The sequence below is a fragment of the Epinephelus lanceolatus genome, chromosome 5, assembly GCF_041903045.1.
Source record: "Epinephelus lanceolatus isolate andai-2023 chromosome 5, ASM4190304v1, whole genome shotgun sequence".
In the NCBI taxonomy this organism is placed as follows: Eukaryota; Metazoa; Chordata; class Actinopteri; order Perciformes; family Serranidae; genus Epinephelus; species Epinephelus lanceolatus.
The window spans coordinates 148,719-166,429 of record NC_135738.1 but is presented as its reverse complement, the minus strand read 5'-3'; the positions used below and the strand labels follow the sequence as shown (position 1 = coordinate 166,429).

The following is a 17,711-nucleotide window of genomic DNA, read 5'->3' as shown; positions in this document are numbered from 1 at the left end:
TATCCATGCAGAAGCACATTCATTTCTCCTCTACAGCAGGAAAACATAACATAAAAGAATGCAGGGCCTTCTCACAGAGACTATGCTGTAACTGGCGCCTCTAACCACTGTAAACAGACTGCAACCACCCGTAACATGAACAGCACTATTTTCACGGTGCGTTCCCGTCCGTACACTCTATATGCACCTTTACTTCTCACAACATCTACTACATCACACCCACATGGCCACAGTCTGTATACAGTCTGTAGTCAGACTGTATCAGGTGTGACTGTATCCAGGTGTAACTGTATCAGATGTGATTGTATCAGGTGTGACTGTATCAGATGTGATTGTATCAGATGTGACTGTATCAGGTGTGACTGTATCCAGGTGTAACTGTATCCAGGTGTGATTGTATCAGATGTGACTGTATCAGGTGTGACTGTATCAGGTGTGACTGTATCCAGGTGTGACTGTATCAGATGTGATTGTATCAGATGTGACTGTATCAGGTGTGACTGTATCCAGGTGTGACTGTATCAGGTGTGACTGTATCAGATGTGACTGTATCATATGTGACGGTATCAGATGTGACTGTATCATATGTGACTGTATCATATGGGACTGTATCAGGTGTGACTGTATCCAGGTGTGACTGTATCATATGTTATTGTATCATATGTGACTGTATCAGGTGTGACTGTATCAAATGTGATTGTATCAGGTGTGACTGTATCATATGTGATTGTATCATATGTGACTGTATCAGGTGTGGCTGTATCAGGTGTGACTGTATCAGGTGTGACTGTATCAAATGTGATTGTATCAGGTGTGACTGTATCCAGGTGTGACTGTATCAGGTGTGATTGTATCAGGTGTGACTGTATCAGGTATAACTGTATCCAGGTGTGACTGTATCCGGGTGTGACTGTATCATATGTGATTGTTTCATATGTGACTGTATCAGGCGTGACTGTATCAGGTGTGACTGTATCCAGGTGTGACTGTATCCAGATGTGACTGTATCAGATGTGACTGTATCAGGTGTGACTGTATCCAGGTGTGACTGTATCCAGGTGTGATTGTATCAGGTGTGACTGTATCAGGTGTGACTGTATCCAGGTGTGACTCTATCAGATGTGATTATATCAGGTGTGACTGTATCAGGTGTGACTGTATCAGATGTGACTGTATCAGGTGTGATTGTATCAGGTGTGACTGTATCAGGTGTGACTCTATCAGGTGTGATTGTATCAGGTGTGACTGTATCAGATGTGACTGTATCAGGTGTGACTATATCAGGTATAACTGTATCCAGGTGTAACTGTATCCAGGTGTGATTGTATCAGGTGTGACTGTATCAGGTGTGACTGTATCAGATGTGACTGTATCAGGTGTGACTGTATCAAATGTGATTGTATCAGGTGTGACTGTATCCAGGTATGATTGTATCAGGTGTGACTGTATCAGGTATAACTGTATCTGGGTGTGACTGTATCCAGGTGTGACTGTATCATATGTGATTGTATCATATGTGACTGTATCAGGTGTGACTCTATCAAATGTGATTGTATCAGGTGTGACTGTATCAGGTGTGACTGTATCAAATGTGATTGTATCAGATGTGATTGCATCAGGTGTGACTGTATCAGATGTGATTGTATCAGGTATGACTATATCACGTGTTACTGTATCAGATGTGATTGTATCCATGTGTGACTGTATCACGTTACTGTATCGGTGTGACTGTATCCAGGTGTGACTGTATCAGGTGTGACTGTATCCATGTGTGACTGTATCACATGTTACTGTATCAGGTGTGATTGTATCCATGTGTGACTGTATCACATGTTACTGTATCAGGTGTGATTGTATCCATGTGTGACTGTATCACATGTTACTGTATCAGGTGTGACTGTATCAGGTGTGACTGTATCAGGTGTGACTGTTAGAGCTCAGGGCTGCTGATCAAACAGAGTTGAGTCAGAAGTCGAGGTAGAAAACAGAAATGGTCCCGACTGTCGTTACAGCATCCAAACACACCGACTCTCTCCGTCCACAGATTCTCTGCTCTCCTCGCTTTTCTTTCGGTGCAATATTTAAACCTCAGTGACATCAGGGATGTTGTTCAACTGAAACATCAGAACCTGAGTTCTGGTCATATAGAAGAGTAGAAACAATCAACCTGTGTGGTCGTGCAGGTCGAAGTGTCGAACATATGACTCTGTATAAATATATCTGAGGCTCTGACATCCATCAGTCTTTCATCACCATCATTACAGAAATACAGGGCTGCTGGTTGTGTCTCTGTGTCCCAGTAAACTGAGGCGTCCCTGCAGTGTTGTCATTTTTGTGTTTCAGTGTCCCAGTAAACTGTGACGTCCCTGCAGTGCTGTCACTGTGTTGCATAAGGGAGTAAACATTCTTATAGAGCATGAACATATTCATGAAATCTCATTACACCATCCTCTGCTCTGAAGAAAGACCGCTCCCCCCGGCACCGCCAGCACACACATACCCCACCACCTCAGTCACACTGCTATAATCATTTAAGATTCACTGTGACGGCTGAGTGTGTGTGAGTGTGTGTGCATGTGTGTATGTGAGTGTGTGGACGGGCAGCAGCTCTGGGAGAGACGTCCACAGCTGGAACACAACAAACACAGTCACTAATTAGAGGGAAGACGGTCGGCCGAGCATGATGCAAAGATTCTGTCACATCCCCCTCCCCCCATGGGTAAATATACAGTACATGTATGTGTGTGTGTGTGTGTGTGTGTGTGTGTGTGTGAGATGCATTGGGTTATTTTTAGTCTGAAGGTAATTCTGTGGAGAGGCTGAGGTCTCTGCTGTAAAGGAGTCTCACTCTGTCTCATAGGTGAATGACTCAGGTTTCAGACTAAGACCTGGACAGAAACCGAGACCGGGCTGCGACCCGGGCAAAGACTGGGCTGAGACTTGGACAGAGATCGGGCTGAGACCTGGACAGAGACCGGGCTGAGACCTGAACAGAGACCGGGCTGAATCCTGGACAGAGACCGGGCTGAGACTTGGACAGAGACCAGGCTGAGACCCGCACAGACGATGGTGATCTCTGAGGTCTTTAAAGCAGAGTCCTGCCTTTAGAGGAGAACTTACAGTAGACTTCTGATCCAAGTCTGTCCAGGTGGATCTGATCAGGTCTACAGCAGTTGAGTCTGGTGAGGGTGGCCGATCCTCAGAGTCACTCTGAGTTACTGTTCGCGCTGAAACCATCAGCCAATCAGCACACTGAAAATATTCTTTAACAACAGGTGGATGTAAACTAACTTTCTATAACTGAGACTGTAACTGCTGCTGTCTGACATCATAAAGACTGAAGGGTTAAATTATAAAAAAGAATCAGTGATTGAAATTTCCAGCAGCCATGTTTTCTTTTCTTTGATAATTAATGATGAGATATTTCAGAAGATAATGTGAGTGAAACATTTGACCTGCTGCTGCTGATGATGATGTTGGATGAAGATTTATCATCCCTGTGGATTGTCAGCATCTGCACCAAATTCATTAAATAGCTGCTGAGACATTTTCTGGAAAAACTAAATCAACCTGATGGCAGCACTAAAATCAGAGAACCACCTGTCACTGAGGTTCATCATCCCTCAAACCTCCTGCAGCTCTCCCCTCTCTGTCTTAGGCCCCTCCCACCTGAAGACCACACACCTCATACATAAACGCAGTGTTTGACACACAGATTTATAATCTGAGTTCACTACAGAGTTACACGCTGCTTGTTTGCTCAGCCCCTCCTCGGCCTGCTGATCACAGATGAGTTAAGAATGTTAGTTACCCCATCATCCCTTCACTGTGCTCCCTGCCGCTGTGGACTGTGACCCCTAGCTCCGGGTGTTACGGCGGGCTGGTGTCCAGCAGCAGCATCAGTCTAACCTGTGTAACAGCAGTAACAGAAAGTTTGCTAATCTAGCGGGGAGGTGGGGCTGTCCACTCCCTCTGAGCTGGAGTTTGATCTGACTGGATTCAGGTTTCTGCGGTCGCTGACTTGATGTCAGTCTCTAGAGCTGCTGCCTGCTCTCCTCCTGGTGAGGTGGTCTGTATACGAGCCATGTTAGTGACTCTCTCAGACTAAACTTAGCATTAATACTAACATCAGTATGCTAACATGCTCACAATGACAACACCACCACATTGATGTTCATCATATTTACCACCATCTACATGTTAGCATGCTAACAGTTGCTAATTGGTACCAATTGTGAGGGCAGAGGACACGAGGTGGAGGACACAAGGTGGAGGACACGAGGTTGAGGACACTAGGCAGAGGACATGAGGCGGAGGACAACAGGTGGAGAACACTAGGCAGAGGACACGAGGCGGAGGACACTAGGCAGAGGACACTAGGCAGAGGACACGAGGCAGAGGACACCAGGCAGAGGACACGAGGCGGAGGACACAAGGCAGAGGACACAAGGCAGAGGACACTAGGCAGAGGACATAAGGCGGAGGACACGGGGTGGAGGACACTGGGCGGTGGACAAGAGGCGGAGGACATGTTGTGATTCGATGCTGATCAAACTGAAGGACATGGTGTGAGGAGACAGGAGTGTCACCTCAGTGTCAGTGGTTAAAGGGGAGTGACAGTGACTCTTTATCCTGTTACATTTCTGTCCAGGTAGAACAGGAAGTGACATCATAGACCTTAAGTGACCCTTTAACCCTTCACTGTCCAAACAAACAGAGACTTATCAGGAATGTTGGTTTTCACAGTATCAGTTTTAATTGAAGAACAGAGCTGTTTTCACAAACTGAACTGACGAGGCCTCATGAATTCACAACAGACACATGACAGGAAGTCCTCAGTGACACTGACTTTGATAAATCCCACAGAAGTTGTGCTCATGAACGCAACATCAGTAAACACAGTGTCAGAGCTGCTCAGAGGAAACTGTGACACATGAGCGGTGGGAGAAACAGGCTGATTTGTGTCTCTGATGTTTTGTCAGAGGCGTAATTAACGTGACTATGGATTCATGTCTCTGTGAGGGGACACGTATGACTCATCTGTCCTCTGAGACACCATTCTTTTGTTAAGACTTTTTCCTGTCAGAGCGAGGCTGCTGCAGCGTTTGACTGTTGTTGGATGGTGGAGGTGATGAGCCGCAGCACCTGTGAGGGCTGCACGCCAGAAAACACGGGGAGTGGAAATGGCAGCAGCCCGGCATGATAGATGCCCTGTCATCTCCGAACCGCACCAGATGACACATTTTCAATCTTAGTCCCACCACACCTGTTGATGGGGCAGTATGAGATTTCATGGCACTGTGGAGCCGTGCATGTGCATGTGCGCATGAGTGGAAGGGAGTGTAAAATACAGACTGAAAGACAGTGAGAGACCGAGATGATGGAGAGAGAAGGAAAAATAATTACCAGGACAGACAGACTCTCAGTTCAAAACAACTTTATGTGTCATAAAACAGAACACAAAAACATAGCCTGCATCACATCTGCACGTGGACGCTCGTCAGCATCGATCACGCTCAAACACTTCAACAGATTCCTTCAGTAACAGCTCATCACCTGAGCCACAACAGCTCCAAAGTACGACAGGTGGAGGACACAAGGACAGATGGATGGAGGCAGAGAAGAACAGAGGTGGAGGATACGAGGACAAACAGATGGAGGCAGAGGGGAACAGAGGTGGAGGATAGGAGGACAGACAGAAGGAGGCAGAGAGGAACAGGGGTGGAGGATAGGAGGACAGACAGAAGAAGGCAGAAAGGAACAGAAGTGGAGGATACGAGGACAGACAGAAGGAGGCAGAGAGGAACAGAGGTGGAGGATACGAGGTCAGACAGAAGGAGGCAGAGAGGAACAGAGGTGGAGGATACGAGATCAGACAGAAGGAGTCAGAGAGGAACAGAGGTGGAAGATACGAGGACAGACAGAAGGAGGAAGGTGAAACTGAAACGTCGACTCATGAATATAGAAAACAACAGTTAACAGCCATGTTAGTGACTCTCTCAGGCTAAACTTAGCATTAATACTAACATCAGTATGCTAACATGCTCACAATGACAACACCACCACATTGATGTTCATCATATTTACCAGCATCTACATGTTAGCATGCTAACAGTTGCTAATTGGTACCAAGCATCACCTCCAACACTGAAACCTGCAGTAGCTCTAAGGTCCGGTAGAGTCTGCCCCCACAGAGCTCGATGTTCATATGTAGTAACAACACGTTTACAGCCTGTTTGTTCGATTTATAAATTCATCCAAGATGTCAGCTGCAAAGCTGAACACGCTCACTGAAAACAAACATGAAAACGAACCATAAGACCACCCAATGTCATCTTACGTCATGTCAGAGTCAGGTCCAGCCAGTAGCTTCTTCTCCCAATCAGCACCTGACTATGCTAACTACTGTCATCTGACTCCGCCCACAATCAACAAACACAACATTTAGCCTGTACAAAACTGATGTGACATCCCAAATAAACATCAGCCATCGCCATCACAACATCAGCCATCACAACATCAGCCACCGCCATCACAACATCAGCCATCACAACATCAGCCACCGCCATCACATCAGCCATCACAACATCAGCCACCGCCATCACAACATCAGCCACCGCCATCACATCAGCCATCACAACATCAGCCACCGCCATCACAACATCAGCCATCACAACATCAGCCACCGCCATCACAACATCAGCCATCACAACATCAGCCACTGCCATCACATCAGCCATCACAACATCAGCCACCGCCATCGCAACATCAGCCATCACAATATCAGCCACCGCCATCACAACATCAGTCATCACAACATCAGCCACCGCCATCACAACATCAGCCATCACAACATCAGCCACTGCCGTCACAACATCAGCCATCACAACATCAGCCACCGCCATCACAACATCAGCCATCACAACAGCCATCAGCCATCACAACATCATCCACCACCATCATGTCAGCTACCGCCATCACATCAGCCACCACCATCACAACATCAGCCACCACTGTCACAACATCAACCATCAGCCATCACAATATCAGCCATCAGCCATCACATCAGTCACCACCATCACTATATCAGCCACCGCCATCACAACATCAGCCACCGCCATCACAACATCAGCCATCACAACATCAGCCACCGCCATCACATCAGCCATCACAACATCAGCCACTGCCATCACAACATCAGCCATCACATCAGCCACCGCCATCACAACATCAGCCACCGCCATCACATCAGCCATCACAACATCAGCCACCACCATCACAACATCAGCCACCGCCATCACAACATCAGCCATCACAATATCAGCCACTGCCATCACATCAGCCATCACAACATCAGCCATCACAACAGCCATCAGCCATCACAACACCAGCCACCACCATCATATCAGCTACCGCCATCACATCAGCCACCACCATCACAACATCAGCCACCACTGTCACAACATCAGCCATCAGCCATCACAACATCAGTCACCACCATCACAATATCAGCCATCAGCCATCACATCAGTCACCACCATCACTATATCAGCCACCACCATCACAACATTAGCCATCACAACATCAGTCACCACCATCACGTCAGCCACCACCATCATGTCAGCCATCACATCAGCCATCAGCCATCAGCCACCGCCATCACAGCATCATCCACCGCTATCACAACATCAGCCATCAGTCATCACATCAGCCATCACAACATCAGCCACCACCATCACGTCAGCTACCGCTATCACAACATCAGCCACCACCACAACATCAGCCATCAGCCATCACAACATCAGTCACCACCATCACAGCATCAACCATTGCCATCACAACATCAGCCACCACCATCACGTCAGCTACCGCCATCACAACATCAGCCACCATCATCACATCAGCCACCACATCACATCAGCCACCATCATCACATCAGCCACCACATCACATCAGCCACCATCATCACAACATCAGCCACCACCATCATGTCAGCTACCGCCATCACAACAACAGCCACCACATCACATCAGCCACCATCATCACATCAGCCACCATCATCACAACATCAGCCACCACCATCACATCAGCCACCATCATCACATCAGCCACCACCATCACATCAGCCACCATCATCACAACATCAGCCACCGCCATCACATCAGCCACCATCATCACAACAACAGCCACCACATCACATCAGCCACCATCATCACAACATCAGCCACCACATCACATCAGCCACCATCATCACAACATCAGCCACCACCATCACATCAGCCATCACAACATCAGTCACCACCATCACAACATCAGTCACCACCATCACAACATCAGCCACCACCATCACATCAGCCACCACCATCACAACATCAGCCACCACCATCACAACATCAGCCATCACATCACAATATCAGCCACCACCATCACGTCAGCCACCACCATCACATCAGCCACCACCATCACAATATCAGCCACCACCATCACATCACATCAGCCACTGCTCGTGGTCGGTGCTCTGCTTGACAAGGCTGAATGCTGTGGACCAATCAGAAGCTGTACTTCGTACATGAGGGTGACACTGTGTGACATTAAAGAGCATGAATCTTGATACAACTGAGTTCACGTAATGATTGTCATCCCTGGATGAAGCCATGATCACACAGAGCTCTCTGCTTCTAATATAATCATACTTTATATATCATGTCATTCAAACCTAGATTGGACTTTATTAAACTGTTTTAATGTTTGTTAGTCAAACTGAAACCAAATTAAATATTGATTTATGAGTAGTCTAGATGCTTATGCAAACTGGATTCAGATATTTTAAAGCAAAACAGGTGACGTGTTACACAGCAGAGTCTTGACACTGGTTCAACAGCACAGTATCAAGACGCACACACTTACACACACATTACACAATCTCACACACACACACACACACACACACACACACACACATACCCACAGGTTCACACAGGTGTTCAGGTCCTGCAGTAATAATATAATAATAATAAACTTTATTTATATAGCACCTTTCAAGAACATAAACGTCACAAAGTGCTTTACAGAGGCAATAAAGCAAAAAATATACATATAGACATAAAAAAAACAGTAAAGGGAGAAAATAGACAGAACATATATATATATATATATATATATATATATATATAATCAAACAAAGGCAAGTCTAAACAAATGGGTCTTAAGCTGCTTTTTGAAGGTGTCCACAGTGTCCACAGATCTTAAATTTAGTGGGAGAGAGTTCCAAAGTTTAGATGCCACAACCTCAAAAGTGCAGTCTCCTTTGGTTTTCAGCCTAGAACGAGGAACTACCAGCAGGCCCTGATCTGAGGACCTCAGAGACCTGCTGGTGACATAAGGCTGCAGTAGATCTCTAATGTAGGCCGGTGCCTGACCATGCAGAGCTCTATATGTGACCACAAGAACTTTAAATTGGATCCGAAATTTGATGGGGAGCCAGTGGAGAGCAATTAAAATTGGAGTCACATGGGACCTTTTGGGGGACCTGGTCAACAGTTTGGCAGCAGTGTTTTGGACTACTTGTAGGCGATCCAGAGACGATTTGCTGAGGCAGGTAAAAAGAGAGTTGCAATAATCCAGACGTGACGAAATAAACGCATGGATCAACATTTCCATCTCTGCTTGAGACACAATGGGCCTGAGTTTGGCTATGTTCCTCGCCTGGAAAAAGCAAGAGCGGAGCAGGGACACAACCAGATAACAGAGAGTTGTTAATTATAGAGAGCACCGCAGGACCAATAGAACCAATGACATCTTTAAACAAAGATGTTGGTAGGATATCGAGAGAGCAAGAGGAAGTTTTCATATGGTTAACCAAATAAGTGAGGTCTTGCAGGGTTATAGGAGAAAAGCTCTCCAGGATAGACGGCCGAGAGCAGAAGGAGATAGAGGGGGCAGGAGAGGGGAGAATATTTGATCTAATGTCATTAATCTTTGCCACAAAGAAAGACAGAAAATTGTTACATTCCTCATCTGAGAAAACTGGTACAGCAGGTGATGCAGGGGTAACAATATTACCAATAGTCTCAAATAACACTTTGGGATTACGCCGATTATTAGACACAAGCCTGGAGAAATGAGCAGCTCTGGCATCCTTCACTGCATTATTAAAAGACGCTAGAAGTTCTTTCAAATAAAGATAGTGGACATGCAGTTGAGTGGATTTCCATAGGCGCTCGACCCTTCGACAGTCTCTCTTCAGAGAGTGAATATTGTCATTTATCCAAGGAGAGGGCTTGATCAGGGGGGCCCGCCTAGTTTTAATAGGGGCCACTTCATCCTGTACAATAAGGCAGTGTTCATTAAAGGAATGTACCAAGGTGTCAACGTCACTGTCCACATCAGATTCGAAGTAGAAGGCAGCAGAGAACTTTCCAGCAGAAGGGTGGTTAAGGATGCGAGAGCTTATAATATGTCAGCAGGGTAAGGAATCCAGATGAAAAAACAAATCAAATAAAATACAATTGTGATCAGTAATAAAAAGATCCTCAAAGGAAAAAGAGTCAATATTCAAACCCAAAGTAAAAACAAGATCCAGAGCATGCCCTCTATTGTGTGTAGGGCCTAATACATGCTGAGTAAGGTTAAAAGACTCTGTGATGTTAATAAAGCTAGAGGCAAAATTGTCTGAAACATCATCAACATGTGTATAGGAAGAGAAAGACCCAGTGCTCACCGAGCGACATACGAAGTGGCTCCTGAACACCGCAGCAAGTCCTCCACCGCGGCCTGAGAGTCTGGGCGAGCTGATAAAAGTGTAGCCCTTCAGGCAGAGCTCAATGAGGGGGCCAAGTTCTATATTCCTCTATCAGGTTTCCGTCAGGAAAAGAAAGTCCAAGTTTTTAGACAAGACAAAGTCGTTTAGCACAAACGATTTGTTCGCTATGGAGCGCGCATTAAGTAGCGCCATTTGGAGAGGTGAAGACTCCTCGCAGTCAGCGGGGGAAACCCGGGGCAGGGAGCGCAGATGACGCGGACTCCCTCCACCGCGCGGATGTATTCCACACACCGGAGGGGCCGAGATGAGCTTACCAGCTGAGTCAGGAAACACAGGTCGGAGAACGGAGAGTCTAACAGTTGCAGCCATCGATAAAGGGAGATCCTTTCACAGAGTAACAGGAAACATCAAGCCAAGGCTCATCAGAAAAGAACTGCGCCGTTTCCCGGCGACACCTCGCCTCCAGAGCCATCTTAGCTTCACCCGGACTCCGGCCCTTCTCCCTCTCCTTCTTCCGTACTTGCGAGAGCCTTGAAGCTGCAAACCACTGTGGGGAACGCCGGCGGCCACTGGCAGGAATGGAGGCACCGAGGATTGCGGGTGACTAATCCAAGGAGTGGAAACATCATGATCCACCATGGATGCCCTGATGAACAGGAGAGTCTGGCGATCATACACCCGAGCAGCAAATCCATCGTTGACAAACAGTAGAACGAACAGAGCAATACAAAGAACAGGTAGGAGCCCACGAGAAAGCCGGGCACCGGCAGAGCCAAACTCAGGCGCCATCATACCCGAAAACGGAGACAGTACCAAACTGAGACTGAACCATGACCTCTGTGAACTGTTACACCTCTACGACATCATCATCCATCCTGACATCATCATCCTCAACACGCTTTGAGCAGATACAACCACAGCAACATGAAACTGAACCACACACACACACAGACTGACCTTGGAGGCCGTAGTGGTGTCCACAGTGGACGATGTGATGGCCGTGGATGCCTCGCTGACAGTGGTGCTGGACAGTTGCTCAGGTTTGGACATCACGGACGCACCCTGCGGCCTGGACAACAACACACACACAGATAAATACACACTTAAACTGAGTCTGACAGGGTCTTTAAATCCAGTACATCGTCCTCTCTGAGGTGACTCTGAGCCCCGCTGACGACCTCTGAGGGCGTGTTACCTTCATCAGACAGAAAGTAACAGAGAGACAGTGATGCATTGTGGGCACTAAACCATTAATATGTGTCTCTGTTGTTGGAAACGCCTCAGTCCGACCTTGAGTCTGACCTTCAGACTCCTCACAGACTGTTTCTCTGTAAACATCTGTGAGAACGTTTCTCTTCACTCTGCTCATTATAACCTGTGAGTGACAGCTGATGACACCATCAGGTACGTTTCTACAGGTAACTGTGAAACATATGTTTGATTGTATGTGGAGTGTGGACGATGTTTCTGTGTGTGTGTGTGTGTACTCTCAGATTGGTGCAGACATGTTATTATGACGACAGGAAGCTGATGAACAGATTTATGACCCAGACTGACAGACAGAGCGAGTAAATCAGCAGCAGTTATTTGATCTCAGCGTGAATCAGATGATTCAGTCACAAAGTTTTTACAGATATTTGATGCTTCCAGAATAATCTGTGCCCGTGGGTGTGTTTATATTGTAATCTGGTCTAGTCCAGTGTCAGTGTGAGTTTGTTGGGACTGTTTAACAGCTCGTTCTCAGGTGTTAGCCACTGCCGCCGCTGCCGCCGCCACTGCTGCAGTGTTAGCTCATGATACTGGACATTAAACTGAGTGTGTTCTCACATCAGATTACTTTTGTTCTCACATCAGATTATTTTTGAAAGTACTGGATTACTCTGTAATAATGTAATGTAAGTACTTGAACAGGGAAGTTACCCAACATGCCCGTCACTAATCTTGGCACTGGTTCATTTCCATGTATCAGCCACACAGCTGGTTAAAAATCCCTTTAACATGTCAAATACTGATGAACAGAGTTGTCACGTGAACACAGCGATGTTCATGTTTACATACTGTAGTATGACATTAAATATGGAGTGTGTGATGAAGTGATCCAGGTCTGAGAGTTCAGAGCAGCCGAACCATCAGAGCTGCAGACAAACATCCTCTCTGATAAAATGAATGAGTCATTGCACACAACAAACTACACACTGATCAATAACTACGTTTATCTGTAAACATACAGACCATAATAAACAATAAATGCTTCAGTGAATCACACTGTAAAGACCTGTAGAAATCAGGTTTAGATTTCAGTCTGAGACGTTGGCTTCATCTCATCAGGAGCTGATTTATTAACAGAGCTCAGAGTGAAATCAGACGTCGCCTGCAACAGATCATCCAACCTGCGACTGTTAAACATAGATACGTCTTCTTCACTGCTTCTCATCAGGCGTCTGTTTCACCAGTATTTTTTAAAGAAGAAGAAAAGCAGTGCTCACAGCAGATCATGTTCTGATCTATTTTTTAGACAGGAGCCAGGTTTGGATGGCCATTTTATTGGTTACCAAGGATACAGGTACAGCATGAGGCTTCTGAATTGATGACAGCTCGAGCAGCTGCACAGTCCTGAGTTTCACAGGTTAAAATCACAGAGGTTCAGTTCTTCATCAAGTCTCCAATAATCAGCTCATGTTTTATCTGATGTCCTGACGAGACCGTCTTGATGACACCAGCTCAACATTCTGATTCTGTAACAGTCTGGACTCAGTGCCACCTCAGACACTTTAAGGGGGCGGGACTACTGTACTGGCCTCGACAGACAGACTCCTTCAGCCAATCAGAGCAACAAAACACCAGGAACATCTTCGTCATCACAAACAGAGCCAGCTGATTAATCAAACTTTAACGAAATCCAGTTAGAAGAACAACAAAAAATGTCTTTTCCTTCTTGACACTCGGTGAGGTCATACTGTTGTTGTTTACTTGTTGTTAATGACTATGTTTCTGCACATCACTTAGTCCGTCCCTGATTGGCTGCTTACCTTGTCAACTGCAGTGCTGCTAAAGAGAAAAATAATCTGACCTCATGGAACAAGTTGGTTTTGGACTTTGGCTCCTCCTTTACTCACTTCCTGTTTCTCTGCTCCTCACCTGAGCTCAGCTGATACTGGACCGACTGTCGGCTCGGTGTGTCGGGGGCTTTACAGCACTTTCACAAGTGCAGAGAAGGTTTGGTTAGAATAAAGAGAGACACCTCCTGATGTGAGTTGTGTGTTAACTAGTTTGTGATAATTGGATCAAACACTGGTTTGTTTGGGTGAATGTTTCTACGGTGTCACTGGAGTCTGACTGGTTCTCAGATGGAGACGATGTGCCAACAGACACAGACCAGAATGTGTCCGCTTTAAATCTATCATTGAGACACATCTACATTTCTTCAGTGCTTCTTTTCCTGCAGGGCTGATGATGAGTTCGTCTGTCACATAAATAAGTTCAGACAGGCTGAAATATTTTGGAACTTGCCGATATAATTCACAGTTTTCACAGCCAGTAGAAATAATCAATTATTCCTGTTGTCATCTATGTAATCTGCATCAGGCGATTTTCTTCGACAGATTCAGACAGACAGCGACACTCTGTAAAATGTTTGTGTCTTTATTGATGGTGCAGCAGAAAATCAATCATGTTGATCCCTCGATGTTTCCACAAACCATCCCATAATTCTGTCTCCAGTCCTTGTCTGTCTCTAATAAAAGTCTGCTGATCATTCTGATGAGTCTTTAAATGTCTCTCCAACAGCGAATGAGACAGACATGTAACATGATCACAGATCACCTGCATCTGTCCTGACTTTATAGAAACTGCTCCCTGTGGAGCGTCTTCATGGTGGACATTACTGCCGTCAGCAATCTTGATTTATCTATACATATTGATTCTGAATATTTGTGATAAATTGAAAATGAAAAGTTTTGATTTGAGGTTTTTCAGATCAGTATTTTGGTGCCGTCTGTCCGTCCTGTCTCTGTCTCTGGTGTGTAAAGACAATGGAAGCTCCTGAGGATCCAGATGAAGACTACAGATGATGAAGAGTAGCTGATCCCAGTTTACTGTGATTAATGAGATGTAAATGTAAAGGTTGAATTTTCGTAGTGGAGGATTAAAACACCTCGTCCCCGACTGTGTCTCCTCTCGGAGTCTCTGTCTGCTGACAGGTCTGTCACTGCTGCTGTCTCACTGTCGTCAGACAGATGAGACGTTCCACGCTGGATGTTTTATTGTTGGCGAGCTGACAGCAGGCGGAGTGTGTTGGTGTGTATATCTCCAACCTAATTACCTCGTATTGTGTTTCTCAGATCCTTACATGTGTGTTTCTCAGAGACGCTACTAGTTTATTAAACTTACTCTCATTTCTTTGATTTCAAAATAGTTCCTGAATAAATCTGAATATTTTCAGTTTCTATCTTTATCTCAGTTTTTATGTCGTGATGAACATGTTGTTTTTCTGTCATCCTCACCGTCTTTGTCTTTTCCTCATCGGATGAAATGAAGCGATTGAATGCAATCTGGTCTCCGGCCTCCACATTACAAGCTCTCTCAAATCTCTATCTGTGCATGCATCATGGAAATCTCTTGACTGTGGCGTGGGCGGGTTCACACACACACTTTAGTTCTGTTTTCATTCTGCTGTCAAGAGAATTTCATGCAAACTTCTGAAAGGTCAGAAACTGTAAAATGTAAATCTGATGCATTTTCATCAAAGTCAAAATAATGAATTCACCCGCAGGATTTTAAACATGGTTGGTGTCAGGGAGAGTGGCTGTTCTCTGATTAAGAGAGAGAGAAGAGGTGGCTTATAATTAAAGACAAAAAGCAGACAGACACTTTGTGTGCAGCTTAAATGAACACTGGCCTGTAATAACTGCACTTGGCTTTTCTTTCTGCTTCTTTGTTCATTTAAATCTCTTTTTTTTTATGATTCGTCATGGTTTGAAAAGAAGCTGCTGAAGAGCAGGAGAACGACCAAGTGTCTGTGACCTTGTTCATGAAAGAGAAGAGAAAAGGTAACAGAGACTGGGACGGAAAGTGAGATGAAGTAAACCAGAAATATTCAAACACCAGACGAAGTGGACCAGAGAAGAAGACAAAGCTTGATTCTTCTGTCTGACAGAAAGATCCTCCTGAACCTCTCTGTAAGAGTTCAACTTCACTGGAGTAAAGACAGAGCAGAGACAAACTTCCTTAAGTGAAAGCTCGCTCTCACTCAGTCTGACCTCTCTTTTCTCTGAGTTAATCTGAATGTAACAAAGCTTGTCCACAAGGACACGACCCACTTCTTGCCTTTAAATGCCCAAAGAGGAGGAGGTCAGCAGGTTAATCTGTTTACGTCTCTCAGTTAATGTGGAGTAACAGAGAAACACAAAGAGACTGAGAGGACGAGAGACAAACAGGAGACAAATCTATCAGAAAGAGGACGAGAGACAAAGACAGAAATCCATCAGACAGAGAGGGAAGGTACAACAGCTTTAAATCAAACTACTCTGTTAAAGCTTTGCTTCTGTTAATAGATATTTCAGCTGATTATTGGGACAGGACCAGAGCGGACCGGATCATTTCTGTCTCTTACACACAGACACGTATGCGCACACACACACACGCCCACACACACACACACACACACACACACACACACACGTGAGGACACTAGAGCGTGGCTCAGGTTGCATTTTCCTGACCGAACCTAACCCGAGTATGAGACAATTATAACCGGCACTGTACACACACGCGGCAGAGCTGTGTTGTATTCAGGTGTTGTCAAGTAAATGACAAACTTCAGCGCCTGAATAGGCCATAGCACAACACAGCAGCATGTGAAGTGGGCCGAACCCAAGCTAAATTTTTTATTTGTTAGCTCCCCCCGCCCAGCTGCAGTTAAATCTGTCAGTGAATACTAAAATGTAATTTCCCTCTTTGCCCTGTAGGGAATGTAAACTGTTGTTTCTCCGTTTCTGACGTGAACTTATTACTGTGTGTAGAAGAAGAAAAAATACTCGAGGTCCAACACTTGAGATGAAGACTCAGCGGCCCTGTGAGGAGACGACAGGACAGGGACACAGATCTAAAGAGGACTGAATATTAATCTGTCTCGGAAACGTTGGCACTGTTCTGTTTCTTTTCTTTTTTTCTATTTTATCTGATGTAATATCAACCTGCCAAGGGACTACAGATGGAAACTAGCCTACGGCTATAATCTGGCATATTTACGTGTATATGTTCATTAATATGCACTGTTCCTTTTTAAATAAATAAATTGAAATTGAAATTGAAATGGAGTCAAACATGAAACCACAGAACAGACTGGAGGACATTTATTGGCTGCTCGCCTCTATTGTTATGTCTGTGGGAGGAACAGGCGGCCATGTTGAGAACAAAGAGGCCACGAAGGAGATTCAATCCCACAGGGAAATAATTGTCAGAAGGATTGTGACATTTAATGAAACATCTCAGAAGACAACAGGAAACAGTCACCTGAGACAAACTCCCACAGCTGCACATAAAACACACAACAGGACGGCACCCACACACAAACAGCTGACATTTAAACACAGCTCGACTCTGAGCGTACGGCTGGAACATTATCTGAGAGACAAACACACACGTCCTCAACCTGAGAGACAAACACACACGTCCTCAAACTGACAGATCGTTATCTCAGCTCCGTCAAAATCTGAGACACAAACTCTCTTCTGTCCATGTTGGTGAGGACAGTCAGTGTCCCTGTTTCAAAGACATAATAAGGCCTCTCTGATGATTGGCTGCGAGGAACCAAACAGATAATCATTTCATTCAGATGTGGGAACAAAACAGATCCAGGTATCATTTAACTGGAGAAGTTTCTGTACCACGCCGTACTGCCTTATTTCAACACCTTAAAGAACCCTAACGCCTATTTTCAAAGCGATCA

The 17,711-nt window shown here is 45.4% G+C and overlaps 2 protein-coding genes across 13 annotated transcripts in view; one reads left to right on the top strand and one right to left on the bottom strand.

The window, feature by feature from the left end:
* LOC117261996 (pleckstrin homology domain-containing family A member 7-like) overlaps positions 1-17,711 on the bottom strand; it is a 206,565-nt gene that overhangs the window by 66,993 nt on the left and 121,861 nt on the right. For all 12 annotated transcript variants that reach the window (XR_013491559.1, XM_078167541.1, XM_078167543.1 and 9 more), the window contains one exon: positions 11,720-11,831. Coding sequence is in view for 11 of the 12 variants with exons in the window: in XM_078167541.1 (XP_078023667.1) it covers positions 11,720-11,831 (112 nt within the window). In the remaining variant the exon portion in view is untranslated. The remainder of the gene's footprint in view (positions 1-11,719; positions 11,832-17,711) is intronic.
* Positions 5,606-8,573, top strand: LOC144463632 (uncharacterized). The gene is made up of 3 exons (XM_078168395.1): positions 5,606-5,825; positions 6,488-6,963; positions 7,008-8,573. Exons 1-3 carry the CDS (start codon positions 5,606-5,608, stop codon positions 8,571-8,573), a joined length of 2,262 nt encoding a protein of 753 aa, XP_078024521.1.

Excerpts from the sequence above, each read along its gene's own strand:
- LOC144463632 (XM_078168395.1), top strand. The coding sequence starts at position 5,606 with ATGGATGGAGGCAGAGAAGAACAGAGGTGGAGGATACGAGGACAAACA. Across the intron at positions 5,826-6,487 it reads ACAGAGGTGGAGGATACGAG|CCATCGCCATCACAACATCA; the intron begins GTCAGACAGAAG and ends AATAAACATCAG. Across the intron at positions 6,964-7,007 it reads ACATCATCCACCACCATCAT|CCACCACTGTCACAACATCA; the intron begins GTCAGCTACCGC and ends TCACAACATCAG.